The sequence below is a fragment of the Seriola lalandi genome, unplaced genomic scaffold (assembly GCF_002814215.2).
Source record: "Seriola lalandi dorsalis isolate HSWRI2012SDOR001 ecotype SW California unplaced genomic scaffold, Sedor1 jcf7180002054553, whole genome shotgun sequence".
NCBI lineage: Eukaryota > Metazoa > Chordata > Actinopteri > Carangiformes > Carangidae > Seriola > Seriola lalandi.
In genome coordinates, this window is record NW_019525106.1 from 352,504 (window position 1) to 380,213 (window position 27,710).

The following is a 27,710-nucleotide window of genomic DNA, read 5'->3' on the forward strand; positions in this document are numbered from 1 at the left end:
CATCTGTGTGGCTCAGCATCAGAGAAAAGGGAATCTGTGAGAAATACATTGATCTCTTTCAGTCTCTTGGCCAGACCTCACCCACTTTTCTCATTCATCTCCAGACCTTACCCAGCTGCTCTGTCTGTTGCCCTAAAGGGACCAGTGTGGGTGCTTGTGTGTGAAAGAAAGAAGGAGAGACTCGGATAATCTGTGGACTCAAAACCAGTCAAGGCAAAGGCTGTCAGCTTGTCTTAATTTAAAGGCAAGTACACTGGACATACATTATATATCAGAGTTGGTAACAGTTTCTATTTTTCCGAATGAAAAATGACACCTCGCCTTGCATCTGGCCTGCGCTTTGTGCTTTTGTTTGAGGATATTAGTGATGAGAGAGATAAAGGAGCTAAAGCTCGTATGTCAAGGCAGCCAGTCAGCTTCTCATTCTCAACAAAGCTAACCTCAGGCTCAAGACTTGGCTGGGCAGGCCTGCAGCTCTTACAGTTGGGATGTTTGTTTAGGGTAACAATATTATGAAAATTCTGCAGGCGGACAGCTGAAAAGATAAATGCCTGTGAAAAGGGTGTCGCACGAGAAACATCTGGAACGGAGGCGCACAAGCTTTCATCTATAGGAATATTTTCTTCCCCTCACAGTAAACAAATGGAAACTGGAGCACACTGGTGGAGACTTGAATAATACAAACTCGGAAAGATGAACCTAAAGAATGGCAGAACAATTATGTGGCCTGCGGTGATAAGCATTTGAGGATGGGGTTGCTTCTGTGAGACTGTGGATATATTCCCTTCTTGTGGGCCCCAAGGAGGCGGGAAGGAAAGAAAGAGACAGTGGCAGCATATAAATGAATAGTCGCGCAATGTGGCTCCTCTCCAGTGCACCTGCATACACTCTCAACTCACACAGAAACAGGTGGAGGGAGTGGAGGAGTGCACCTGTGTGGGGCTACATTGCAGGTATGCAGGCCAGAATGCTGGTGGAGGGGAGGGGGCGAATCAGTTTGACAGATCTGTGACCTACAAGTTCCTTGCCCTCAGTTCCCGACTCCCCACTGTACATCTCCTGACCTCTGTTCTCCACCCGTCTCCCTCCAATGCACACTGGACAGTTTGGTCTCAGCTCAGATTTTGTCAGTGGCCTCTGATGGTGCCAAGAGCCGCCAGGGTCTCTCCAATGCTGCCTCTTATTTTGTTCTGTGAGTGAATCTTTAATCTTTTTCTCCGTCTGTTTGCTGGGAACTCAATTATATGCTCTTTTACCTCTATTGTATTCAGTAATACAAGTTGAAACTACACAAAAGCCCAAAACCACACGTTACATTGAAACGAAAAAGAGGGAAGCAGAACATCCTCGCATGAAAATCTGAAAACAGTGAATATTTTGACGTTTTTTTGCTCGAAAAATGACATCAATACTAAATAAAATACCATATTGTGAAAGTAGTTTTTGCTGAATGAATTGATCAATAAACTTACTACTATAAGTGTACTATAAACTATAAGCATGGCTTAACTATGATTCTAGTCAACCACAATGACATGCAAAAAAAAGTATAACTTTAATATTGCTCTTTATTACGCATATAAATCAAGTCTGTTCGGGTTGAGGCTCTGCTACATCCCACATTCTTTGAATGTTTGTCTGCACACTGCCTCTTTGTCTACTTGCCTCTATTGTCCATCCATCTATTCCTATGCCATCTGTCTATGTGTCTGTCACCCTGTCCAGCTGTCTGTTTACCCGTAGTGTTTGTACATCTGCCTTCCTTCACAGAAAGTACATCTCTATTTTAGAGGCCTCTCTTCCCACACAGCAACGTGGAGACACCAGAGCCGGGCAGGAACTCCATGGCCTGGAGCCAGCTGGAGCCGCTGCCAGTTTGGGTTGACAACGTGTTCCCACAGTCGGGACACTGTGGCACCATTGGGCCAGAGGAAAGTATAGAGGGGAAGAGGAGATGACTGTAGACAGCTATAGCTGAGGTATCACCGACAAGCAGGACCACCCAACCAACATACAACCTAGAAAAAGAAGAATGCACTTGGTAACTCAATCAAAGAGTCAGATCATCAGCAACATCTTAAATGTGTTGTGACAAGCTCTCTTTTTGTTGCGGCACACCACACAACAATTACTGCATACAAGAATAGCAACCTTTTTTTTTTTTTTTTTTTTAAAGCAAAGTTATGTCTGTGAGTTGAGTATGTGTTCATTAAACTTCCTTTGAACTCTGACCCAGTGAAAACAGCATCCTATCTGTCAAAGCCATGACGCTCAGGTCAGAGTTTTGTCTGAGACTTCTGCAGTAGATTCACCAAATATAACTTAAAGCACAGAACAAGGAAATGTTGAAGGATGCCATTCAAGAGACCAAGAGGCGAATGAATTACTGCTGAGTGCTTGCTACTATTCAGGTCAGAGCTGTCTGCTGACTTAGGAGCTTAGAGAAACTAGCCACAGTCTCTCAGACATCTCTGTCGAAGCCTCCCGTTCCTCTTATTACACAGTCCATCTCCATAAACACCTGGCTCTATGTGTCCCTTCAGACTCTTCAGAAAGGAAGAGGTCCATAATGCAATTTTAGTTGACGGCTCTCCTAAATGAATTCTACATATTACCACAGCAGAGGACAGGGAAGCACACCTTGGAGCTATTTTTCATTTCCCTTTCATGCTAAAATGTTTCATCTTCCCACTTAATGAAAACAAATACCAGCGAAAGATTGACCGGTGATTAGCGTAATCCATCTTTTTATGACTCTAAGAAAAGATCAGTAGATGAAGGGAGGCTGTGTACTTCAAAAATATGTTAATGTAGGAACAGGTTCAAAAACAGGCTTCACCAACACAAACAAAAACACAATAAAGTAATAAAGTAATGAGCGAGCTCCTTGTGGTTTGTGCTTTAATCAAGGTTTGTCCTACAGTAACGGCCTATATTATCGCTCTGTAAAACTGGGATCATCTGTATATAAACAGATCCAAAAATTCTTTCAGAATTATTTCAAACTGTGTGAGTCTCTGTAGATGATGGATTCATAAAGCCATATCTGAATACAGGTATTAATTACACATTAGTGCTGAGTTGTGGCAATGAGTAGGATAAAATGCAAAGTTAATATAAACTAAATGTTAATAAGAGGATTGAAAGTCTCAAACCATGCTAGGGTAACGGATACTTAAAGTGCAAACAGAACATCTGATAAAGATCCACAAGGCCTAACATCTGCCATCACAATATTATCATGTGTATTTTTAACACGATATCAATATTTTATTTTTTCAATACCAGTATATCGCTACACCCCTACTCTTGAGCCTATTTCTTCGAAAAGGTCAGAAACCCACAACAGTGAATACGAAGTGAATGAAAAGTAAATAAGTGTATGTGGTTACTTTCCTGCAGTAGGGAGGGAAGAGATTTATCTCTACTGATGTGTGGTTGGGTCAGTGATTGATGACACCTTCAGGAGAGCAAACGGTCCGCCAGCATGTGTGTGCAACAGACAGAAAGAGCAACGGCCAACCTCAAACATGCACAGTGGACTACATTATGGCTTGTGACAGAGGGGTGCACAAATACCCTGGATTCAGAGGAAAAAATCCCACATGGGAAACATCAGGCATTCCTTGATTTGTACTGTAGCCACTAAACAGCAAAGAAAAACATCATCCTCAGCTCATGTGTTTTCCTTCTTGTTACTGACCACCCCTCGCTGTGCCCCTCCCCTAGTCCCGCCACAAAAAACAGCACCTCGCAGGATGTGTGGTTTCTGGGCCTTTGATAGGGTTAAGCCAGTAGAGGAGCTGGAGGGACCGAGGAGGAACAACCCTACTATTCAAGGCAAGGCCTGTAATTCCAGAGGCATGGACATGTGCTGCAAGCCCGCTGAGGAGAGAGAGGGAGCAAGAGCAACAGAGAGGAGGAGGCAGAAATGTATTCGAGGCTGGTTTTTAGTAGGAAAAGTGTTGGAGGGCTGAGAGCCGACAGCTCTGATAAACTCTTGGATAGAAAAGAACTGAGGTGCAGAGTTTGTTGCAGAGACTGTAGGCTGTTTATATTTTTCTGACAACAAAAATGTTGTAGAAAGACTACCCTAAGTTAACTCCTTCCATGTTCACTTTAAATAAACTGATCAAAATAAACTACTGTTAGTCCATGACAGAGAAAAGGCACATCCAAAGGCTGCGTTCATGTACAGACCGCTGCAATCTGTACACAACCTATAGAAGAAATGTAAATACACTGAAACATGGTGCTGAGAAGTTTTCACTGGTGGCAAAAGGGCTCAGTATAAAGTTAGCAGGAATGCACGTCGATGTTCACTCTTTTCTTGATTGTACACAACAGCTTCCATCTGTCTCTTTCAGCTCATCTGTAAATCTAAGGGTTGCTTCAGCAGACTGTTTTTGTCCTTATTCTCCTCATCTTGCTTATCTCCCACTTCAGACGTTTTTGAAAATATATCCCCAAATTCAATTTAAGCTATATATTTTCTAACAAAGAGCCTCTGGGGAAAAAAAAAAGACACCAATATGAATCCCACGAAAAAGACTTTCAAACTTCAAACTTGTAATCAGCTCCAGTCTTCTATTCAGATCTCCCAGGGACAAGTTTAAAAAGCCAAGGCTACTTTCAAGGTCAGAAAAGATGGATAACATGTCTTATCTGCAAAGGAGCAGCTGGCTGAGACAAAGCACAGCTGAAAGTTTGTACTGTCATGCACGCTTTACGCACGCACCACGCACAGACACATGCCCATTCAGCCTTCTCTAAAAATACTTTTACAAACCCCACTGTGTCTACACACAGGCAGTATTGATTACAAGGGTAATGCCTTTAAATTAGACTCTAAGTAGCACACAGTGTCCTTGTGTGCGAGCCTTGTGAGTGTTAAAAGGATGTATTAATGTTTATTTAGTAATGTGCCCTGTGTGTGTCATTTGTCTATCTGCTTCTGTCTGTACACTCCTGTCTGTCATCTTTTCAATGTTTCTATGTGAATAAATGATGGTGAATAAATGGCCTTTTATTCCCCTATTTCAAATCTTCCTGTAGTGTGGATGACCTGTTCACATCCACACATCCCCCCAAACTCTTCTGTGAGGAAAAACAGTTCATCTTTTCCCACCTGGTGCTCAAAGTTGTGACAGCTGAAATAATCCACTCTTGGAGACGAATTCAGCCCCGTGTAAACATATTCACTTTGGGGAATGTGGAGTGTGAGCTCTGGCAGGAAGAGTAGAGTGATTTAAGAGTCATCCTTCAGCAGTGCTAATACATTCAGTCTTCATTATACTTTTTTGAAATGTCTGAGTGAGAATTCAGTTTGTTATTGAGATTATGATGAAGCAAACAGACACAAATACATATTAGTACACTGAGAACATCAATGGATATGTCCAAAAGCATCATGTTAAACCTTAACAGTTGCAAACACCTCAGTCAACTTCACAACATTCTGGACAGCTGATGTCCCACGAGAAGAATGAGAGAGTTGGAGCCAAGGTCTCTGAAGGGAAAATGAGTCTGATGAAGTCTGTCTGTTTATCTATCTCCCTCACTTGTGGGTCTGTTTAGCTATGACAACACCGTGCCTCACTTAGGAAACTGCACTCACAGAACACTATTAGGTAAAACTGCGTATTCATGCCATAAGCCAATCAGTCAATAATGTGGCAGCAATGCGATGCACAAACTCATAGCTTCAGTTCATGTTCATATCAATTCAGTTTTATATAGCGCCAAATTATAACATGCATTATCTCAATGCATTTTAAAGAGGAAGGTGAACACATGACAATATTACAGAGAAGCCGACCCAGTTCCAAGCATGAAGACGTCAGACATGCTAGTTTGACTATTTCTGAAACTTCTCTGCTTCTGGGATTTTCATGCACAACAGTCTCTAGAGTTTATGGACAGTAAAGATAACCAGTCTTTACAACTGTGGTGAGCAGAAAAGCATCCCAGAATAAACAACACGTCGAACCTAGAGGCGGATGCCATCGAGTTCCACTCCTGTCAGCCAAGAACAGAAATCTGAGGCTGCAGTGGGAACAGGCTCACTAACACTGGACAGTTGAAGACTGAAAAAAAAAAAAAGTAGCCTGGTCTGATGAATCTGGATTTCTGCTGAGGCATGCAGATAGTAGGGTCAGAATTGCCTTGTGTCAACAGTCCAGGCTGGTGTTGGTGGTGTAATGGTGTGGGGAATGTTTTCTTGGCACACTTTGGGCCCCTTAATACCAATCAATCATGGTTTAAACGCCACAGCCTGTCTGTGTATTGTTGCTGACCGTATGCATCCCTTTATGGCAACAATTTGCCTTCTTCCAGAATGATAATGCATCATGTCACAAAGCAAAAGTCGTGCCAAACTGGGCTGAACATAACAATGAGTTCAGTGTACTTCAGTGGCCCTCCCAGTCACCAGATCTGATTCCAACAGAACACCTTTGGGATGTGGTAGAACAGGCAGCATGAATGTGCAGCTGCAGAAATAATGTTACGTAATCATGTCGACATGGAGAAGACTCTCAAAGAAATGTTTCCAATATCTTATAGAATCAATGGCATGAAGACCCTAGAGCAAAGGGAGAACCTAACCTAAGTGTATACAATGATTGCATTACTACAGTTGTTATTGCTGAGCCATGCAAGAAATTAGTTTGTTACTTTTATGTTTGCTCTGGGTTTAATTTGCTCATTAGTTTGATTAAATACTGATCAACCTTTCTTTTTTTTTTTTATTCAGCAATGCTGACACGGTATCGTTTATAATTTTCTTTTAAAGAGTCAGTATCACTACATCCACAAACCAGAGACCAAATTTGGTACGTCATAGTTCATTTCCAATTAATAGCCACATATTTGCAGCATTTCATGCTGCATCAAACTACACTTACATGTCCATCTACATAGAAAACGGTTTGGTTCTCAAAACACCTTGAAAAGTTTCACAAACTAACCAGTTGTTTCAGCCAAACTAAACCAGGCGAAGAGACTCGTATATAAAGTTTATAGACAATAACCTGATCGGCTGACACTGCATTCTCAGTCTGAATGTCAGCAGAAGAGTGTCAATATGACTTAGACCTTCATCTGGCTGGTCGCAGGCTGGGGATTGAGGGCACAGGGGTTGGGACTAAAATGGGCAGGTTGGGGGTTAGAGTAATGAAGTGCATGGATGGGTGAGCTAAAGCTGGGATTGAAGATTGAGGGTAGAGTATTAAGGGCAGGTGGAGGATAGTTTGGGGGGGGCTGCCTAAGAGCTGGCAGTTTAAGTAGAGAGAAGAATCATTTCCCATGCATAAGAGTTCACGGCTTGTGTACAGAGCCAACACAGACGTTTGTGGTGGGGCTTTTCCTACAGCCACGGGAAAACGCCACAGAATTTCTACCAAGAGCAAAACTTCAAAGCAGGCGCATAATCTAAAATCAAAGAGATATAATTATGCTGATATGATACACTTCAGAGTTTCAACCAAATATGCACATATGCATTTTTAATGGCTGTTTAAGGGCTGTGAATGAATCATCAGAGACCAAGAAAGAGGGACCATCTTAAGCCTACAATCATTGTCATTTTATTATCATGCAAGTTTCAAATGTTCCCAGAATTAAACAAAATATTTAGTAGAACCCTGCATTACTCGAGTTGCAACTAAACAAACGGACAGCTCAAATCAAACTTTAAATGAAAGGGAGAATTTAATGCTGTACTACATGATTTGAATTTCTTTTCGCTCTCAGTCTGACGCAACAACATCTGTAAGGCCAAAGCCGCACTGCGAGGGCATAATAATGAGGCTGGCGAGATCGAGACGGCTGACTGCAGTGCAGCTGAGTTTGGTGGTTTAAACTGAGGCACGGATAAATATTTGCTCCACATTCCTCTTCCCAAGATCAAACTTAAGAGATCCTCACCTGACAAAGGAAACTTAAGAACAGGGGGAGAGGAACCAGGAAGGACAATTACATGTTCATGTCTGATTGAGGACTACAGATTGAAAACCCCCCGTAACTCCTGACCCTAACCCAACGGGACAAATTTCTAAAGAGAAACTCTCAGGTGTACAAAGGTTGAGAACGGCTCACACCTGATTTGTCACGTTTGAACTTTACTCTCTAGCTTTCGTTTTTCATTCTCGATGCAATTATCTCATAGATCTTTTCTCTGAGCCCAGCATTGCTCAAAAAAGACGCAGTTGTAGTTCAAATCATATCATAAGTCTTCCCCCTCACTCGGGTTTCAGAATAAGCAACCGTCTCTGCGTCCCACACTGTAGCCTGAGGACCAATCGGTCCCCTTGTCACAGTCCGGGTCACAGCCAGCAGGGATTGATTTCTCACAAGGCATCAGCGGTGAAAGCCAAGCCGTGGAGAATGAGGAAGTCCACAATGACGACACCTCCCCTCCCACAGCCTCCTTCCTCACAGGGCACCAGAGGCCAAGATAATATGATCAGCTCCAACACACACACACACACACACACACACACACACAAGATGGGAGAATGAGAAGGCTTTGCAAAGACCTAATTTCCAGATAATTATGGTGGAAGCCAATATGGAGGAAGTGACAGCGAGTTACGTGCTGTTATCTCCTCCGACCTACCCTCAGGGAGGCTTTAACTGCCAATCCTCTCCCACTTTTCTAAGTACCAACGGCTGACTCTGAGAGCAGCCTCTCAGTTTGGCTCTCAGGCGCAGAGATGACATGGCTTCCACTGAAAAAATGTCTGTCAGAATATCTCATTAAGGGCCTTTGTCATCTCCCCTGTGTGAATACAAACTTGGCATGACTGGACAGGTGAAATCGAGTGCAAGTTTTGCCTGTAGGAGGCCACACCACACAGATCCGCCCAGTGCTTTTGGATTACCACATGAGATCTGAGCCGAGCGGGGCCGGAGAATGAGATGGACCTCAGGGCAGCTGCTCAGAGTGCGAGAGCGAGGGACAAAGAGGGAGAAAGAAGAAAAGAACAGACAGATCAGCTTTCACTGCTCTTTGTTTCTCTACACTATAGCGAGCAAGACTGGGCCTTTCTCTTTTCTGTCTCCCACAGAGCCCAGAGATAGAGGCCACCCTTTCGAGTGTATGTGTGTGTGTTTGTGTGTGTGTGAGTGTGTGAGAGAGAGAGAGAGAAAGCGAGAGACCACAGTCCAGTCATGCATGTACCACACACCTAGCCAGGTTGCCATGCATTACGCCCCTCTGACACGCCATTAACCAGGACAAATCACAGGACCCCAGGGGAGACGGTAGCTTCCTCCACACAGCCTGATTAAAAAGTAAGATATATGAGGCATGTCCACAGTGTCTGTGTCCATGCAGGGCAGCTGACTGAGCAAGTTTATGCAGACACACACAAGCACATACACTGTGCTAAAAAATTTTAATTGTTCTAAACAATCTTATTACCAGCTTTTCATATTGTATAATTATTTAAGGGAGAGAAAAAAACGTGTCCTCCACACATATATATATATTTTCCTCCATGACCATCTGTGTCGGACAGGCTTTGCACTACTTGAGGTTATGAGAAAAAGGGCAGACCAGGACAGTATCACACTCGTTCTATTTCCAGACGAGCCTGATCTACAAAACTAACTTTGCTTTGCAGCTCATGCCACTCCTATTAAACTCTTTAAAAAAAAAAAAAAAAAAAAAAAAAAAAAAAAAAAAAAAAAAAAAAAAAAAGGGCCGTCAGAAGTCTGCAGGGACTTCTTGAAGAGGGCGATGTGCTCCACTTCATCCCAACCTAAAAAAATCCACCAGAAAAAGAAATGACACGGCAAAGTTTTTCTAAGAACTGCGTAGTAGCTACATGCAGTGTTACAGTGCACAGTCAGGTCGCTCGAGAATCAATACTAGAACAAGGGACAGACATTTCGTGCACGAATGAGAACGAAGGAGCAGTGCTTAAGAAGCAAGTGAACAACAGAAAGGAAATTTGTTTCATCATGGTTAAGTACTCGCCATCCATTTACTACATTCATCCAAACATCAGAGTTCTACCACGGTAAATACAAAGAACAACACAATCTTTTTGTAACACGTTATCTGACTGTCTAACAAACTTGTCGAACCTTCACAGTTCATAAGATGTGGTGGAAACACAAACAGGAATGCGAAAAAGGGGAATTCAGTTTCTTTTGTAGTTCCTGAGTTTAGTTCCTGTGGCTTCACATTTCCTCTGGTCAAAAAAAGAGCTATAATTCCCAGGAACAGGTTTGCCAGTTACCAGTCACTTTGCAGTCAAGTTGCACATACAGTAGAACTCACTGAACACTGAATTGAAAGCTCATTACTTATTCGTTTGAATGGCCAACAGGTACCCATGATCCCTGCTGTCAGCATGACAAGTACCCCTAACTAATTGAAGAGAGTTGGCAGAACGGAGGTCTGAGGATGGAGGTCAGAGAGCAGAGGTTTCTAGTTTGGTGACCACAGGGTCAAGTTGTCTTGGACAGAAGGCCGCCAGCAGGGGTTCAGTGAGAGGACAGAGACAAAGGGGCAGAACAGACAGAAACTGAATACCAAAAGTATTACATGGAGTATTTCAGTTATCAACTTCTAGTATAAATCAGATTGCTGTGTGTGTGACTGTGTAAGTGTGCTAGAAATAGTTGATGACTCAGCTGCATTACTTTCTTTCATCTGACTGTAAACCAGAGGCGAGAAGAAGATACAAGGAGGTATCAGCTATTTCATCTGTTGCATAACAACCGCATGACATGAGGTCTCATGACAATAAAATGATAGTACTATTTATGGAATCAGCTGACCAGTGTTGCACAGAAGCTCAGAGACTTTTCATGGAATGTAAAAGCTTTACAAATATGCCTCAAAAGATAAAAAGAGAATATAAATACCTAACTTCATCCTCATTTGTCACCTTTAGTTTATTTTAATGTTGCTTGTCACCATGGAGAAACTCTCTTTGAAGCTTAAGAACTAAGCATGTGAGAGGGGGCATAACACAGCCAAAGGAGGACTGACACTCTCCATGTGTGACCACTGGCAGTGGGACACAATGAGCAGTGGAAGAACATGGCTGACAGATCTTTATCCGTAAATGGCTTTTTTTTTTTTTTTTTTTTTTTCTTTCCCTGAAACACCGCACATATGCATGGCTAGAACCACAGCTGTGGCTCCAGTTTCCATTTTGGGGGAGGGTGGAGGAAAGTTCAGGCCAGAGCTCACAAGACCTGCCTGGGGCTGCTCAGACACCAGCGATGGTCGCAACTCGGGCCTCCTCCTTGCTGCAACCAACAATGAGCCTTTATTGTGAGGGTGATAAGCTGAGAGCTGAGACCATGGGAAACTCTGTCCAGCTCCTCTCTGCCACTACCAAAAACAGACTGAGTGCACTGAGGGAACCAGAGAGAGAGAGAGAGAGAGGGTGAGGTGACCACATTAAACAGTATAGACATTTCATGGTGTCCGCAGCAACGAGACTGCATTATATTTTCAAATAAAAAACAGACGGTTGGCTTCTTGGGTCTCAGCTATAATCAATCAGACTAACAGACACAAAGGAGATGCAGCCTTTAGTTGACATTTAATGGGCGGCTTCTTTTTATAACACTATTTCCCCCTCAAACTTTTCCTCAGGGTAGGCCAACATGGCAGGCGTGACTCAAGGGGTGGTCTCTGTCTATTGATTAGGAGGGCAGCCAGCTCAAAGCCTGCTTTCCTCAGGTCATGAGGTCAAGGTAGAATAAAGGAAAAAGGGGGGGAGGGGGTACGAAGGAGTATGCGAGACCAGTAAATTAAACTTCTGTTCATCAGTGTTAAGGTTGGATGGGAAAGAGAGTTGACGACAGAGGCTTGAGGGAAGGATTGTTTTGGAGAGACGTTGTGTGAAACATTACACCTCCGGTAAACTGCATTTTATGCCTCACATTTAACAAACACAAAAGGATGTCTAAGTGTGTGTGTGTGCATTTGTGTGAGATTACTGATGGCAGTAACGACTGATTTGACGCTGCAGTTTACAGCTTTTTAGCATGAATATGTGATCATGTTTACAGCTGAAAGGAACTTTTTAAACACAAGGCGCGTATAAGGTCTGCCTGAGAGAACGACTGTGGGGGAGATAAAGTCCCATAACATATAACATATCAGAAAAGAAGTTGGATTGTTGACATCAGGAGTTGATTTAGTTTGAACTGACCTCATAACTCTGGTTCAGAATTGGATTACTTATGCAGAAAACAACATTTTAGAAACATCCTTCAATGTGAATTTGTTGAAGAAACACATAGGAGTTGAATAAAAATAGATTTTTAATTATTCTAATTGTTTTTATAAGAATACATATTGCTTATATGTCTGTATTGATGTAAATTTACTATATACTAACCTAAGCATATAGTGGGAATGATATAAGCACATGCATTGTTTCAACAACACAGCAAGTCTCTAATGTAATTTGGCTCGTCTGTGTCAGGTGAAGGAAATACGACTGGCCATCTGATCAACGCAGACAAGGCTTGACTTGTCAGCACACTGAAAGCCTCTTGGTTGTCTTTCCTGCCAAACACTTGACTGTTCTGAATTGCATTATTTCAGGAAAGCTGGGAATGCTGCCAGGTGAAGGCAGTCAGAAGTACAGAGATATACAGGCACAAGTGAAGGGACAGGAGCAGATAAGGTGAATACAGTTGTTACTAAGAGTGAACATCTTTGAGTTTTAAACAAATGCCTTTCTTATCACTTTGGGTTCTGGCTTGTTTATGTCTCTCTGCTCTAATGAAGCATTACAAAGAAACTTGTCTCATTTTAGGCAAAAGGATGGAACAAAGGTGAAAGGTTTTCAGTTTAGACAAATAAATCCATTCGTTAAAGGAAAACTACAGATTCTTACACATCATAATAAAACAAAGTGTCCTCACAAAAGTAACTGAAATCTAAAAATGCAGTAACCTGTTGGATATAAGAATACAGAAACTTTGGGACTTCGCTGTTTCCCAAAACTATTGGCTTCATTTTTACACCACTGCTAGATATGGAGCAATGCCGCCGTTTCTTCAAACCTAAATGTCTGTTTCCATTTTATGTCACGGACCTCTGTGACACTGCACACATGCCAATAGCAATTAAAAGGACTGGTAAGTAAGCCAGTTGTTTATTTAGTTATGCTTCCTACAATTACAAACTTAATGTGAGCAGGATAACCCCATTAAAAAGTTAACATGCCTGTTGTAAATAATAATCAGGTAATTGCATTACTTGAGTCGTAATCAAATTAGTGGCATGGATGTCAAAGCATCTCAAATTAGTGGCGTGGATGTGTGACATTCCTCTCCGAGCACATCAGTGACTGATGAATTAATGAAACAAAAGTTTATATCTTGTAGAAATGAAGCTCTTTACAAAGCATGACAACTTGTTGAGAATGCAAGGAAAAAAGTATTCAGTGATCCACAAAATCCAGATTAAAATGCAACCAGAAGCAGCTCCAGTCAAGGAAACACCATGAGCACCATCAGGCTTTGCCAGTGGTAGTACATAAAGGAACTGGGACTCCATACAGCTCAGCCCTGCTTCCCAGAAGGTTAATTTAAGACAAAACTGGAGTACCTGAGCCAAGCAGCAACCCGCAGCTTGGGAACAGATTGTCATGGTAAGTAAAACCTTTGACACAGAGAAGAGAAGGCCAAAGTGGCAGATGTCACATTGTTAAAAGTGAATGCAAGAAATAAGGACCGGCAAGAGACTTCACTTATAGCATGTTTGCACTCATCTTAAAAAGCTTTCGCCACCGCTTAACACATAAACAGCTTACACCGCGGCAGATGAATCGGCTGAACACACACAGACGCAGATTAAAACAAGTCAACCAAGTCACAGCTTATGACCCACGCCTTCACTTACTCCTGCACTGACCTCATACCGTCCCCTCCCATCCCCCCAGTCTTCTTCTTCTTTCTAATCCTGCCTCACTGGGTGGCAGGCAGCAGCATGGCCTGATGGTCAAACTGTGTCTGTCCGCCTTCCTGTCTGTCCATCTGCTAGGCCCCAGCAGTGATTCAAAGAAATTAAAGTTGTCCAGAAATTCACCCTTCAACCCTCCCTTTTATTCCACTTTCCCCCCTCAGTTTTAATTCTTCTGCTTTACTTTCTCCAAGCATTGTCCAATTTCATTAACACCCTGTACCTCCCATTAGCTAATGCAGCGTAGCTACACACTGAATCTCATCCAGCTCATTACCAGGCACTCAGGTCCCACACAGGGGGGCTAGCAGCAGAACATGGCATGTGCAGCCACTTACTCAAGAGAACGGTGCGTTTATTTTTAAAATCGCTGTATGATTCATTCAGACGTAGAATTGCCTCAGTCGGCGTCATGCTGCAGTGCATTTGATGTGATCCTTTCTGGGAAGAAACTGAATTAACCAGTGTCACTTACAACTGGAGACAATACCCCAAGCATCTTGTTTTGTCTTCAACTGCAATAGCGCCACGTGAATTGCAGCTTTTTTGTTTGGTTTAGGGATGCGGGGGCATGGATAGGGGTTGGTTTGGCTTCTTTTTTTTTTCTTGAGGGGGAGGTGAGGGTCAGGAGGGGCTGCAGTAATATCCTGGTGGCCTTTGTGGCTACAATGAAAAGCACAGCAGGGAAAGTGAAGCCTTGCTTGTGCTCAGCAGAGTTTATTAAAACTGCAAAAAGGTTGAGTGGCCACAGATGGTGCTGTCAATAACTATTCACCCACCCATGCAAACGCACGCTCATGCACAAACACACACAAACGCCACACCCAGTGCCATACCACTGGGTAGAAACACACTACAAACACACACACACACACATAGAAGGAGGGGTGGTAAAAACAGATGGTAAGTGTGTGAATGGACGTGTAGTGTTGTGGAGAAAGGCTCCGGGAGGCGTTAGGATTCCATTAGTCTTTAAACCTCTAAACTCCATCAACACCTCTGAGATGCTTTAAAGACAAAGCATTACTGACCCACTGATAACTGCTGCAGCAAGTACAGAAACCTTGAGCAAACATTTCATATGCATGAACATGAATAAAACTGTTTCAATTAAATTGTGCATGTTTGTCTCTAAACCATTTTGAGAACTTAAACATTAAAAGTGTTGGCCTGTTACATCAGCAGCCCATTAATGAGCAAATTACTACAAAGTGGACTCATTCATTTGTGCAAGGAAAACAAACATTTTTGCTTCATTAATTCTCAAGTTATGAGCAATACACGTCAGATAAATAAATAGTGATAGCACAGATTTTGGAGTCATGTGGATGTTCATGGAGTACTGAGGCCTATACTTAAAAAGTAATGTTTAATTTCTCAAAAACAGTTCAAGCTCAAGTTTTTATTTTGGCTGCACAAAAGTACACAAATGAATCAAAATGGTTTTATTGATAAAATCATGTGGAGAGGTAACTACCATTTTCATAAAAATGTCTTACATAAATGGTGACTGTTGAAATTTGTTACATATGTAAAACACTGAATATAATGTTGGTGTGAATAAATGAAACAGAATTGTGTACACATTCAGCATGCCATAGTTTCCACATACCACATGCTGAAGTTGGGTGACAACTGGATTTATGTCACTAAAAACCAAAACAAAACTACAATTCTGACTCTGCATGATCCAGATGTTACATATGCGTGACATCTGGATTGTGTAACAGACAGTGATCAACACATATATGCTCACCCTCCTCCAACACAATCAGACAATATTAATTCCTACTATTACTAATGTAGAAAAACTAATGACTTTTAACAAAACAAATCCTATTAATTTGAAAGATAATCACAACCATACCATCTCAGAGCAGTTTCCTTCCTTTAATCCCCCTGCATACAAACATGGGCTGACCACTCTCTTTGAGTATGCAGAAGGGCAGGGCTCTGATTTCAAACGACAGTGGGGGCAGGTCAAAGGGGGCAGCCTTTATGATGATCCAGGAGAGGACCCCTGTCAGAAGCTCAGGGGGTCCTGCTTTTGGAGTCACGACCCCCAGGTCACAATCAGCAAGCTGCAGACTGACATCAAACCAACACTTTGCCCAGGAGAAAACAAGGCAGGGTTGCTATGCCCTGATCCACCAGTCCATAGAAACAGACAGCCACACATAGAATGCCAATGTATCCACAACCTTTCCCCTGCTGGTCGAAAATGACTTAAACTGAATGCAACAGATGGGCACTATAAAGCACAAACAAATGTCCACTGTCCTAACCCAATCTTCTTGGTGTTTTTGTTTTTCCAAAACAAACCGAGTCTTGATGGCGATGCCGTTTTAAGCAATTAGCAAAAATTTAATCCCCATGCCACAGAGCTCTTTCAATAAAAGGATAATTTCCCTGAACTCCCAAAACGACAACCATTTTCGTTTCTTCTGTGGGAGGGTAAAAAAAGAGGCTGTTGGAAGGTACTTAAGAAGTGAATGTCAGCTGAATGACAAGTCAGGCCGAGAATTGTACTGTCACCAATTGTAAGGAGGCTTTCAGACAGTCACCATAGGAAATCCCATTAAATACCTCACATCTGCTGACTTGAATAGCAATCCCACTCAGCACACAGCTGCTGCCATGACTCTGAAAAATATTGAAATGGTCTTTTTCTATTTAATTTTTTCTTCCCAGAATAAAATTGCTGCTAGATAACTGATGCTGACTAATGATGACGGCAGATGACCACAGTGCACACGTCCCATGTCAAAATCAGGACAGAGGGCTCCAGGCTACAAATCAATGTGGTTATGTAAGATGAGACAAAAGTGTATGCATCAAAATACTGTGAGAATTAGAGAAAATCTTCTACAGTGTGACAGAAAAAATGCAGGCCAAAAGATCAAACATCTCCTCTAGCTACTTTCTGGGCTGCTTGTTGTTCTGCTTGTTAAGTAATCAATGCCTGTTCACCAGAATCCACCTCTGGCTATCACAGCTACACTGCAGATGTGATCCCACTCATTATCACTGCAAACGCTTAACTCAGAGAAAGCTTTACCGCTGCAAAATTAGGAGCTGCTCTAAAACAGAATACTTAATGTTGACTGAATGCAAAAACCATGTAACTACATTACAAAGCATTTCTTCCACTACTAACTGCTGATATGCAAACGAGCCTGGCAGCTATTTTTCCACATAAACAGCATCTGCTTTTGCAGGAGTCATCTGACCTACTGAAAACTCACTGCTTGACAACAAGCATAAACGTGTGTTTTGTAGAGATGATACTGTGTGACTGAATACGCTGGTTCTGAAAAAATGCAACATAATGTCTGTGCCTGGTTAATTAGTGAATGAAACTACATCAGAGATTGGATTCAAATAAAGTCAAGATGATCCTCATACATCTTCCAAAATGTCTTTAAAAATATAAATATGAATGAATGAAATAAAGCAACTCTCAAAGTGAATACCCACAGGATATTTGAAATGCAAACCAAATGAATACAGTGCTTTGTGTAAACATCTTGGCACTACCTGTGATATTCACTCCCACTAAAATAAATAAATAAATAAAAATATTCTCACAACATTATTTACAATGCATGACAAGCCTCGGTGCATTGCCCTCAGAACTAAATTCTGCATCTTCAAGAAAACAATACACCTGAGGCTCTGGTGGTCCTATCAAGCAACAGCTATTTTCATCAGCATCAGGTTGCTGTTATTACCCCGCTGGGTTCTGCATGACAAATGGGAGTCTTCGTCATCTCTTGTTCAGCATCCCCTATGACTGTGCATCATCCTCTATTATCAGCTAAAAGCCCTTAGTCATCCTCACAGGGAGAGGAAGGGGTGCTGAACATTCCTTGCAAATGAGAACTTGCGCTCAGCCACATGCAATCTTGTAATTCCTCAAGCTGCACTGGTCCTTTCTCTCCTCTACACCCCCACTTCCCCCACCGACCCCTGCTAACCCTCCCCTTTTCTCTGGATTTAAGGTTGGATACAGGGACTTGAATAGGTGGTATTTCAGCATGCTAACAGAACTGAAGAACAGAGCTGATTGGCTGGGGGCCAAATCCCCATGGTTACCCTGGAGCAAGCAACTGCTTCTTTCCTGTGCTGGTCTGTCTGGGAATAAACTACCTCTGCTCTATATGCATTGAGAGGAAAGGGAGTGCGGCTTGAAGGAGACATAGGACACAAGATAAGTTAGGGTGGTATCATTATGGTGTCTTGCACACCTCTAAATCACCTACCTAAATCAAAGCACATAGTAGTCTTATGCTTTGGAGTTAGTGTATGGGCTTGTGACATTAAGCGGGAAACAGAGAGGGTATAGAACAGTATTTTTTTTTTTTTTTTTAAAGATCCAAGCCCTTCTGAGGTGCCCCTGAGCAACACACTGAATCTTAATACATGAGCACTGACTGAACTCCTGCTCTTCCTTTCTTCAGTTGCATAATCCTGCTGTAATGCTGTGGGAACCATGCGGTAACTACAAAGTCTCCAACTCTGCAATAGTGAGAAAAGCTCAGTCACTACAGCCATAACAGTTACAGGTTGTTAAACAAGCACACATAATAAAATGCACCAGACCAAGTAGCAATAATAATAAAATGTGTTTTTAGCTGACAAACGTTGTAACCGGATTGGACAATCTGAACAGATAATTAGATAGGCTACACCTGTGAAAGATAGTGATCTCTTTCAGGCCAGTGGTGAATCTGCTGAGCACTTTTCATTGGTTTTCACATGTAAAACTACTATACTAAAGACTAAGAGCTCCTCCTGAACTCAATTACCAACCTTTTTATTTTGCTAATGAAGTTCATCCCCTTGTAATGCTGACATGAATATCATTAAACTGTACTAGGCCCCTAGGTAAGTTTAGTTATATGAAGATTGAATATTCTGGTTATGTTCTAATTTGCCCTGAAGTAAACACCTTTAGGAGGTCATATTTTACCAACTTTTCTCATTTAACTCCCCCATCACAGGCAGGTAGTGATGACTAAGCCTGGTTCCAGTTAGTCTTTTTAAATAACGCTCCCAGCGGCTCCGTCGAGCACATTTTCCCAGCGAAACATTTCTCTCTCTCCCTTACCTTTCACTTGACTCTCGTACTCCGCGATGATTTCTTTATCCTTTTTGAACCTCGGCGTGGACATTTTCTGATCTTCTTGCCTCCGAAGCTTGTTGTAAACTTCTTGTTTAAAAAAAAAAACTGTTTGTCAACAAGCGGGATCCTACAACAGCCGACGCATCCCACACAGGAGGACGAAAAAAAATGAACACGAGAGGAAGAAAAGGTGCGACACAAAATGGCACTTTGAGAGGATTTAACTCTGCAACAAGCTCGACTTAGAGCAAGAGGAAAGCGTTTAGTCCTTCATTGTTCCTCTTCCCGGTGGATACGAGGTGGATATACAGCAGGGCCAATGCGCAATCCTGCTCCAACCAATGAATCCACTCAACTATCAGAGCAGTCGGCGCGGCGCAACAGCACTGACGCTGCTGCTGCTACCACAGAAGAAGAGAGGGGGGGAAACAATCACGCAAGTTTCTGGGTCTCTGTGGCGGGCTTTCACTGCTCTACACAAAGTAGTGCCTGCAACACGTCCGGATGGCTTTAAAGTCGGATTGAATGTGTGTGTCTGGTTTTCTGGTAGTGGTTTCCAGTTTGGGACCCGCACACACACATACACACACATACAAGCACACACACACTTATTTTCCCCCCTCGCGCTCGCTCTCCCTCGACGGTTTTCTCCAACCAACTCCCAGCAGGCTCAGAGGCAGACAGGGCAGGCCGACTGCAGCACACAGCAGCCAGATCCAGGCAGGGACAAGAGGAAGGAGAGGGAGGGATCTGCCCCGCACGCACACACACACAACCAGTGGACACCAGTGGACGGACACTCCTGTTCCCAAATCTGAAGGCTTTTTATTTGTCCATATGAGTCAGCTGTTGTAGCAGACTATAACTTCCATTGTGACTGAAGACTTATGCAGTTTACACGTAAACGTTTTCCTTAGTATCACTTGTAATTAAAACCATTAACTCACTATATATAATATATATATAATTCACTATATATCAATACCCACATTTAAATGTGGAATTTCAATCAAAATCAAATGATAATATTAGAATATTTCATAGATTCATTTCATCGATAAGACATCGTTTTCAAATTTACAGACATTCAGTGCTGTGCCAGGGGGGATAAACAGTTTACATGGGAGCCCACAGTCAGGGGGCTGATAAAAGGCCCAGTTAAAATAAACTCAGGAGCCCCCTTATTTCCTATCTACAGCCATGCATGCACATATGCTACAGCTAATACAGGTGTGTGTCCCTAAAGGTAATAGGTAAAAAAACTAAAAAAGTTTGAAGATAATATATTGCTTTTGCTCCATTATATAACGTTATCTGTGTTAATTAGGTAAAGTCAAAAGTTTATGTTGTTTTCCCCTTCATTCAATTTATTTCAATTGAAATAAGTGTAACTGTTGAAAATGAACTAGTACATAGCGCCATCTGCAGGGAAAATGAAGCACAGGACAAGCACATCCACTGATTTCTCTTCAGGACAACACTCCATTTTATTTTATTGCACCATCTAAAAAAATCCATGCAGCACATCACTGAAATAAATAGAACTTTTTTTCTTTCTTTTTTTTTTAACAGAAGCGACACATGCCACACAAACAACATCCATTTTCTAGCTGCTCACAATACAAAATAGATTTATGTACCATTTTCAAACAGCCTAAAACACATTATCATCTCATTCTACACCTAATGTTTAGTGTTTCCTAAAAATTACAATATGAAGTGCATACAAACAGAGATATAAAACATACTTAAAATAATGCAAGGACTTGCAAGGAAATGCAAAGGCAGCTCATTATTCATGATTTCTAAATGCCAGGACATTCCACAATTGTAAACATTAAGGTAATAAATATACAATTATGTCATGGAGCCCTTTACAGGACTTAAACTGACAAGTGTTGGCAGGTTTGAAACTTTACTACAGACATATTATTTTTTTAATAAGGAATAATACACAAACATCACCAGGTTCACCATTCCAGTAGTACATCACATTTCTCCACACTAAATAAATTAAATCACCGATAAGTGTTATCCCTGTTGATCTTTTAAAGGTTTGTTAATTAGGCACCACAATCAGACGCTTTTGAAGAAAGTTTCCTCGATGACCTCAGCAAACCTCTCTTTCATCTGCTGACGGAAACTGGCGTACCACTCCAACAGCCTCCTCCTCCTGTCCACCCTCTGCTCCTGGCTCATCCCTCTCTCCCTCTCCAAGATGGCCGGCAGTTCTTTCCAGTCACTGATGAAGATGAAGGGTGCTCCTGCCGCTTTGAGGAGACGCAGTGGGGAGCTGGGCCCTGCCGCACAGGTGCCAGGTGTCAGTACATCTTCCACTATGGGCACTGAGCCATAAGAGCAGGCTTCATAGATGCGGTAGCACTCAGTGTTGATTCCAACTGGGCAGAGAGTGAGCTCACTCTGGGCCAGAGCTGTCTGATAGCGTCTCAAACTGTCTGCTGTCTCCTGAGGGAGCCACCTGAAGCAAGAAGAGAGGAGAGGATACTTAAGCCACTGTAATAAATATACAAGATACATTCCTGTACATTTCTGTTAAGACATGTCATGTTGTAGTTAACTCACCTCAGCAAAACAAAAAAAACCCTGATGTGTTGTTTAAAATGTCAAAACAAGCAAAAATTGACTGCAGATAAACTCAAACTCAACTGTATTATTTGCCACATACAGTAGTGAAACAAACCACAGCTCCTCTACATTCTCCCAAAATACTAGTAAATTCTAAGCAAGAAGCAGCCCTAAAATGTGTGGGGACATTTCTCAAACTGTTTACATTTACTGTAAGTAAAGTAGCCAGTGACAGTATGAGGATTCAGCAGTCTGACTTTGACAGCAAATCAGTCTTTTTTTGTACAACATTCCCTCTGTGTATTACTATTCCTCCAGTGCAGTTCAGCAAAGACACACAGCCCATGAAAACACAATGGAATTTACTTGTAAAAGTATTTTCCAGGGTCTCAGAGGCCTTGAATACATTTGATAGTTTATAGATGGAATTGAATGGCCAGTAACATGCTTTTTTTCTCCAGGTTAAAATGTAGCACTTAGACTGAACAATAAAGTGATTAAAACAAAATCACAATAAATAAAAGCTCTACTCTTCCATATCAGCCCTAAACAATTACTCAAATACTGAATAATGACTTACTTCTCCCTGGCAGTGGTGATGCATTCCTTATCGAGGCCTGAGTGTTTCAGCACCTGCATGAGTGTTTCTCGGGAGGAGTTTTTGTAAACAGTTCCTAGGAAATTGCAGAGGTATGGCCTGTTGGAGGTAATCAACTGTGCATTTGGCCTGATCATAGGAAACTGCCTGTATCTGTACAGAGAAAAGCAAGACAGATCAACATGTTAGACCATGTTATTCATTTAAAAAATGCACAGTTGTACTGATGCTGAGCACTCATGATGTCCACACACTAACAGACATAAGACTACTAAAGGGTGACATACGTAGCAACACCAAGAGGCCACTGGAAGACATCTTTGTCATTGACCCAGGGGCTGTCGTACACTAGAAACAGCAGGTCCACAAAGCCACCATTTCTCTTTAAGTATGGGCCAATCCAGTCGTTGTTGCAGCGCTCGTTGCCCAGCATGACCACAGCCACATGCATCACTGTGTGGGACTGAACTAGAGATTGAACATGCTCCAGCCATCGTGTGGAGTAAGAGACTTTCTGTTGTTCGCGGCCATTCAGGACCAGAATCAGGCTGTTCATATCCAGAGGGACGTGACCCTGGACCACAGCAGGACCTGTGTAGAAACTAAAGACAAAAAAGTCAGAGGGCATGGAGGATGAACAAATCAATGTGACCGGTTTCAGTCTTCTTCAGTGTTTATATGGTGTGGTGTATTTCACAGAGGCTGTGAATATATTTGGGGTTTGGCAGTTTTTTAAACATCCCATCCGTGACTTGTTACCTGAAATCAATCTTTCCTGACTGCAGCTCCCCCTCTCTCCATTGTGCTACCTTGTCAGTAGGGTTGAGGGGTCCTTCTAAAATATGTTCCCACAGGTAAAGCCCTGAGGAGAAAAGAAAGGTTCAATGCAATTTGCTATTGGAGTTAAAAGGTCAACATGCACAGTACCATGAAGATAATTTCTATGGCTTCCACAGCAGAGTATAAATCTTTTTTTATGTCGTTTGTATCTACCTCTATGTATGTAGACACTCCTAGTGTTATCAGGTGTAAATATATATGTATGCAGTTACTGAGCCTCACTTTAACTTAATAACTCAGGAAATATGCAAGCATGTAAAAAATAAACTTAGCAGTAAAGGGGAGGAGGGAAAACTCAAGCTAAAGACTATATGGTATAAAATGTTTTGATTAATAGATGTTTACAATTGAAGCCTTATCTATTTTCCAAATGATAAATGAAATTATGTAATTTTTTCACAGAGACCAACAATGTTGCACACCTTTCTCTAATGCAAGAAAAAGAATACGTAGTGATTTTTCTTTAAACAAGGAGGAATTATTAGAGATATTTTATATTTTTCTTTTCATATTTGCCCTTTTAATGTGGTAGACTTCTATTAAACTATTACCTTACACTATGGGTTATACTAATCAAACAAATTTTATCTAATACTATATTTACTTAACTTTTGGACTACAGAGAGTATTGTAGAAAAACATTTGTTTTGATTTTGGTCATTGAAGTACGCAATATTGCTCTTTCAAGATTGCATTTTAATTGTAAACTCAAAGGACAAATCCAGTAACAGTGTGTTCCCAGTTAGGTAACTGTCTTTCCCCCTTAGGGGCTCAGCTACAGAACAACATGCATTCAAAGATGCTGGTCAACAGGCTAACCTGGATAATTCTATTGCATAATTACACATGTATTCTAATCTGCTGCTAAGTTTGAGTCAGTTACAAAAATGCAGCCAGGTCAAATTTATAAAAAATCTCTTTAAATATATATCCTTTTTCTCATCTGTGGGACAAATGATACAACATCGTACAAAATGCATGTATATCTGTTAATTTTATATGAACTAATTAAAACAAAGTTGTGTTCTCCTTTTTAAAGTTTAAAGTTTATTTAATACATTTAATACAATATTCAATACAACATTAAATATTATTTTCAGTTCAACGTGTCTGGCTACACAGTGTCAATTTTAAATTGAACCGCAGGCCTATAAGAACATGAGTGCCAGGCTGCCAGAATATACAAGAACTTTTTCCCAATGCTGTTTTTGAGTTTTTCATCACACTACTCCTGGTATTTAGTTATTTATAAAGGTTTTACATCATACACAGTGGCACTCAGTTTTCACACATAACTATCAAAGGCTTTTTTGCACTGTTGTATTATCAGTGCCTTATGTTTGTTCCAGTATCTGTATTTCTTGCATATTAGCTCAGACGGGAATTATATTATGTTTGCATGTATAATTGTATGCGAGCTCATGACAAAAACTTGATTCTAAAGAGGTTTTTGAAACTACAGTAACAAATTTTATTTATCAAATTTGAAAAACTAAAATTTCAGATTTTTTTTTAAATAATCAATTTATAACCTGCACTCAGCAAACGATCTGAAAAGAAAGTTATATTGTCGAATAAATGAATACTAATGAACGAAACGACTACAACTGTTAAGTCATAGTATCATCTCTGCAAGTTGTGACAGATAAATGACATCTCAAAAAACCGCAACTTACCTATGGCAGCTTTCCCCCAGATTTGGACCTTGTATCTTTTGGGTTTGCTCTTGTCAATTCGACCCACATACTGCTTAAAGGCCTCTCTCTTTTTGTTCAGAGCAGAGTTGTACTCCACCTGCTCATCCTCCCATGGATTCCACTCATCTGCTAAGAATGGAGCAACTGCACCACCATCTCTGACAACACCTGCAAAAACAATACACAATTTCCATTCAACGTATGGGCACGCATTTCTTTTAACTACCTTCAAAAGACGAAACGAGTTTCTAACTGTCGGTTTATCGGGATTTTGGTCATTTGGTCTTTCTGCCATAGAGACAACAGTTGTGTTAAGAGAAATTACCCGAGGGTGCTCCTGTTTCTTTCTTCACCACCCTGTGAACGCGGGAGATTACTTTGGTGCTGAAGAAGACATTATATGCCGCATAGAGTGAAAATGCCACGTAAGCAAAAATAATAAGAAGGAATAGTTTTCTTTTTGGTATTTTCATTTTTCTTTTCTTTTTTTACTCTCACGTTACCATTGTGTAGATCGTCTCCATATTTTGTGAGAGGACACTTGTTTACATCACAAGGACCATTGGATACAGGTGACTTAGAGAAATGCCTGTACAAAATTAGTGGTTATTTTAAATTAATGTTTATTTTCTACCATTCTGGTTCAGGTTATGTATGTTTATGTATATTATTAATGTTTTGTATTAATTAGAAATTTTGAAGCTATATAATAGCACGCCATTTTAGCAAAAAGGAACCGGGCACTTCTTTCAGACCTCACGTAATGTGGAACGTTGGTGAGGCGGAGCGGGTTTCTAGTAAACCAAATTAAAGGGAGACACACAAGATTTGTACACGCAAGGTCGTGTCCCCAACTGCGGGGTGATAGTTTCTTATTTTAGGGCAAAGATGATGTCCATAGCCGGCCGTTCAGGGGCTCTTTCCCTGTATTCGCAGGCAACAAAACACACGGTTAAAAGCCTGGTTTTCCCCGGAGCTAAGGATTTGGTGTCTGCTGCTGGTAAGGGCGAATCGCTGCGGCTGTCAACGTTAGTCAGAGCTGTTACTGAGCTGCGTCATGTAACCAGAAAACTTGATATAGTGACCTCTTGCCAATTAGTTTGTTATGATGTGTAAAACTGAGACATATTTATTTTTTGCCAGTCCTTCTTGTCTGCGAATTTACGCTATTGCTAACAACTCGCCGGTGCTAGCAGGAAATAGCCGAGGCGGTGAAACTGAAATCTGTGACCTGAGAGAGTCAACATTGGTTATTATCAGATGTTTACAACTGAGACGTTAAGGGCTTAAGACGCAAGAAACAGACCTAAACACCACAGTCCACTTGTTTCAGTACAAATGTGGGAACTTATGAACAAATTTGTGGTAAACAACTATCGATACGATATGTAACCCGGGTCGCATGTCAGTACACTTGTAATGCCTGCCCTTGGGTGAAAGAATAAGGTGTAACGTAAGGACTATTATGCGTTTATTTGATTATTCCATGTACATCTGTTTATGTGTCGCAATTAACACAAATTATCGGCAGTAATTATGATGATCAAGTAAATGTATAGATACATTTTTTTCTTTTAAAGCAAAATGCTAAATATTCGCTGATGTGCTCAGTTAGACTGGTATGGTTTTCTTTAAAAATGGTTTCACTGGTTCCAGTAATATACAATGACAAATATTTTTTAATATAAATCAATATTGATATAATCCCAAAGGAGGATTTTTGTTAAATTTTCTTGAAATGCATATGTTACTTGAAAACACCACAAATGATTAATCTGTATTTATGATCATTAGATTGATTATTAATTAAACATTCAATGAGAGGATAGCGTGATATCTTGACTATCCACAAAATGTATTTCAACATGTTGAAGGAGAATTCTGGTAACATACATGTTACTTTTTTTGTTTTTGTAAGAAACTGTATAATTTCCTATCTACATGTTCATCTGCTGCCTCTCTCTTTAAATACCGCATTGTATGTCTTATTTGCAGCTCCTGGAGCAGTCCGCCTTGGCCATACAGACATCAAGATTCCTGACTTCACAGACTACCGTCGCCCCGATGTTGTCGACCCCAATAAGTCGTCCCAGGAGAGCGGTGAGGCAAGAAGGACCTTCTCCTACCTTATCACTGGAGCGTCCACTGTGGTTGGCATCTATGCAGCCAAGACAGTGGTCAGCCAGTTCGTCTCTTCCATGAGTGCATCAGCTGATGTCCTGGCTTTATCCAAGATTGAGATCAAGCTGGGTGACATCCCTGAAGGCAAAAACATGACCTTCAAGTGGAGAGGAAAGCCCCTGTTTGTCCGTCACCGCACAGAGAAGGAAATCAGTGCAGAGGAAGCTGTGAATATCGGAGAGCTGCGTGACCCCCAGCACGACAAGGATAGAGTCGTTAACCCTAAGTGGGTCATCGTCCTTGGTGTGTGCACCCATCTGGGTTGCGTGCCCATTGCCAATGCTGGAGACTTTGGAGGGTACTACTGTCCTTGCCATGGCTCCCACTATGATGCTTCAGGAAGAATAAGAAAGGGACCTGCTCCTCTGAACCTGGAGGTTCCCTACTATGAATTCCCTGATGATGACACTGTCATTGTTGGATAAATACTGTAACTCTGTTGCAGTTCCTCTCTGTAATATGTATTTTTAGATGGCTCTGCGAAAGGGTTGGGGGTGACATACAATATGCCTATGTACTAATAAAGAGATATTTCCAACTGTATTATTGTGTTTCTTTATCTTTTCACTCATTCTTTCTTCAATTGTCCAGGATCATTTATCTTAATGTCTTTGGTTCACTGCAATTTCCCACGAAGATTTCTAAAGTACTTATTTAGTATTTTACAAATAACAATATGTAAAAAGTTTAGAATTTACACAGTGTTTCACAGAAGGACAAAATTTGAGTAGAAAATAA

General features: G+C 41.3%; 3 protein-coding genes across 5 annotated transcripts in view; 1 reads left to right on the forward strand and 2 right to left on the reverse strand.

Annotated features, from left to right (window-relative positions):
* srgap1a (SLIT-ROBO Rho GTPase activating protein 1a) overlaps positions 1-19,766 on the reverse strand; it is a 79,136-nt gene extending 59,370 nt beyond the window's left edge. For 2 of the 3 annotated variants that reach the window (XM_023415491.2, XM_023415490.2), the window contains exon 1: positions 19,056-19,764. In XM_023415491.2, the coding sequence (XP_023271259.1) occupies positions 19,056-19,119 (64 nt within the window). In that variant the 5' untranslated portion in view covers positions 19,120-19,764. Of the gene's footprint in view, positions 1-19,055 lie in introns of all 3 variants that reach the window. The other variant, XM_087176402.1, reaches the window with a different exon arrangement.
* A 758-nt stretch (positions 19,767-20,524) lies between these two features.
* rxylt1 (ribitol xylosyltransferase 1) lies at positions 20,525-25,333 on the reverse strand. Its single transcript, XM_023415431.2, has 6 exons — positions 25,117-25,333; positions 24,771-24,959; positions 23,014-23,116; positions 22,542-22,856; positions 22,237-22,407; positions 20,525-21,549 (listed from the first exon to the last, which is right to left on the reverse strand). The coding sequence occupies exons 1-6, from the start codon at positions 25,262-25,264 to the stop codon at positions 21,147-21,149; spliced, it is 1,329 nt and encodes a 442-aa protein (XP_023271199.1). The 5' UTR covers positions 25,265-25,333; the 3' UTR covers positions 20,525-21,146.
* A 251-nt stretch (positions 25,334-25,584) lies between these two features.
* LOC111661846 (cytochrome b-c1 complex subunit Rieske, mitochondrial-like) lies at positions 25,585-27,515 on the forward strand. Its single transcript, XM_023415532.1, has 2 exons — positions 25,585-25,791; positions 26,787-27,515. Exons 1-2 carry the CDS (start codon positions 25,680-25,682, stop codon positions 27,395-27,397), a joined length of 723 nt encoding a protein of 240 aa, XP_023271300.1. The 5' UTR covers positions 25,585-25,679; the 3' UTR covers positions 27,398-27,515.
* Positions 27,516-27,710: the final 195 nt, after the last annotated feature.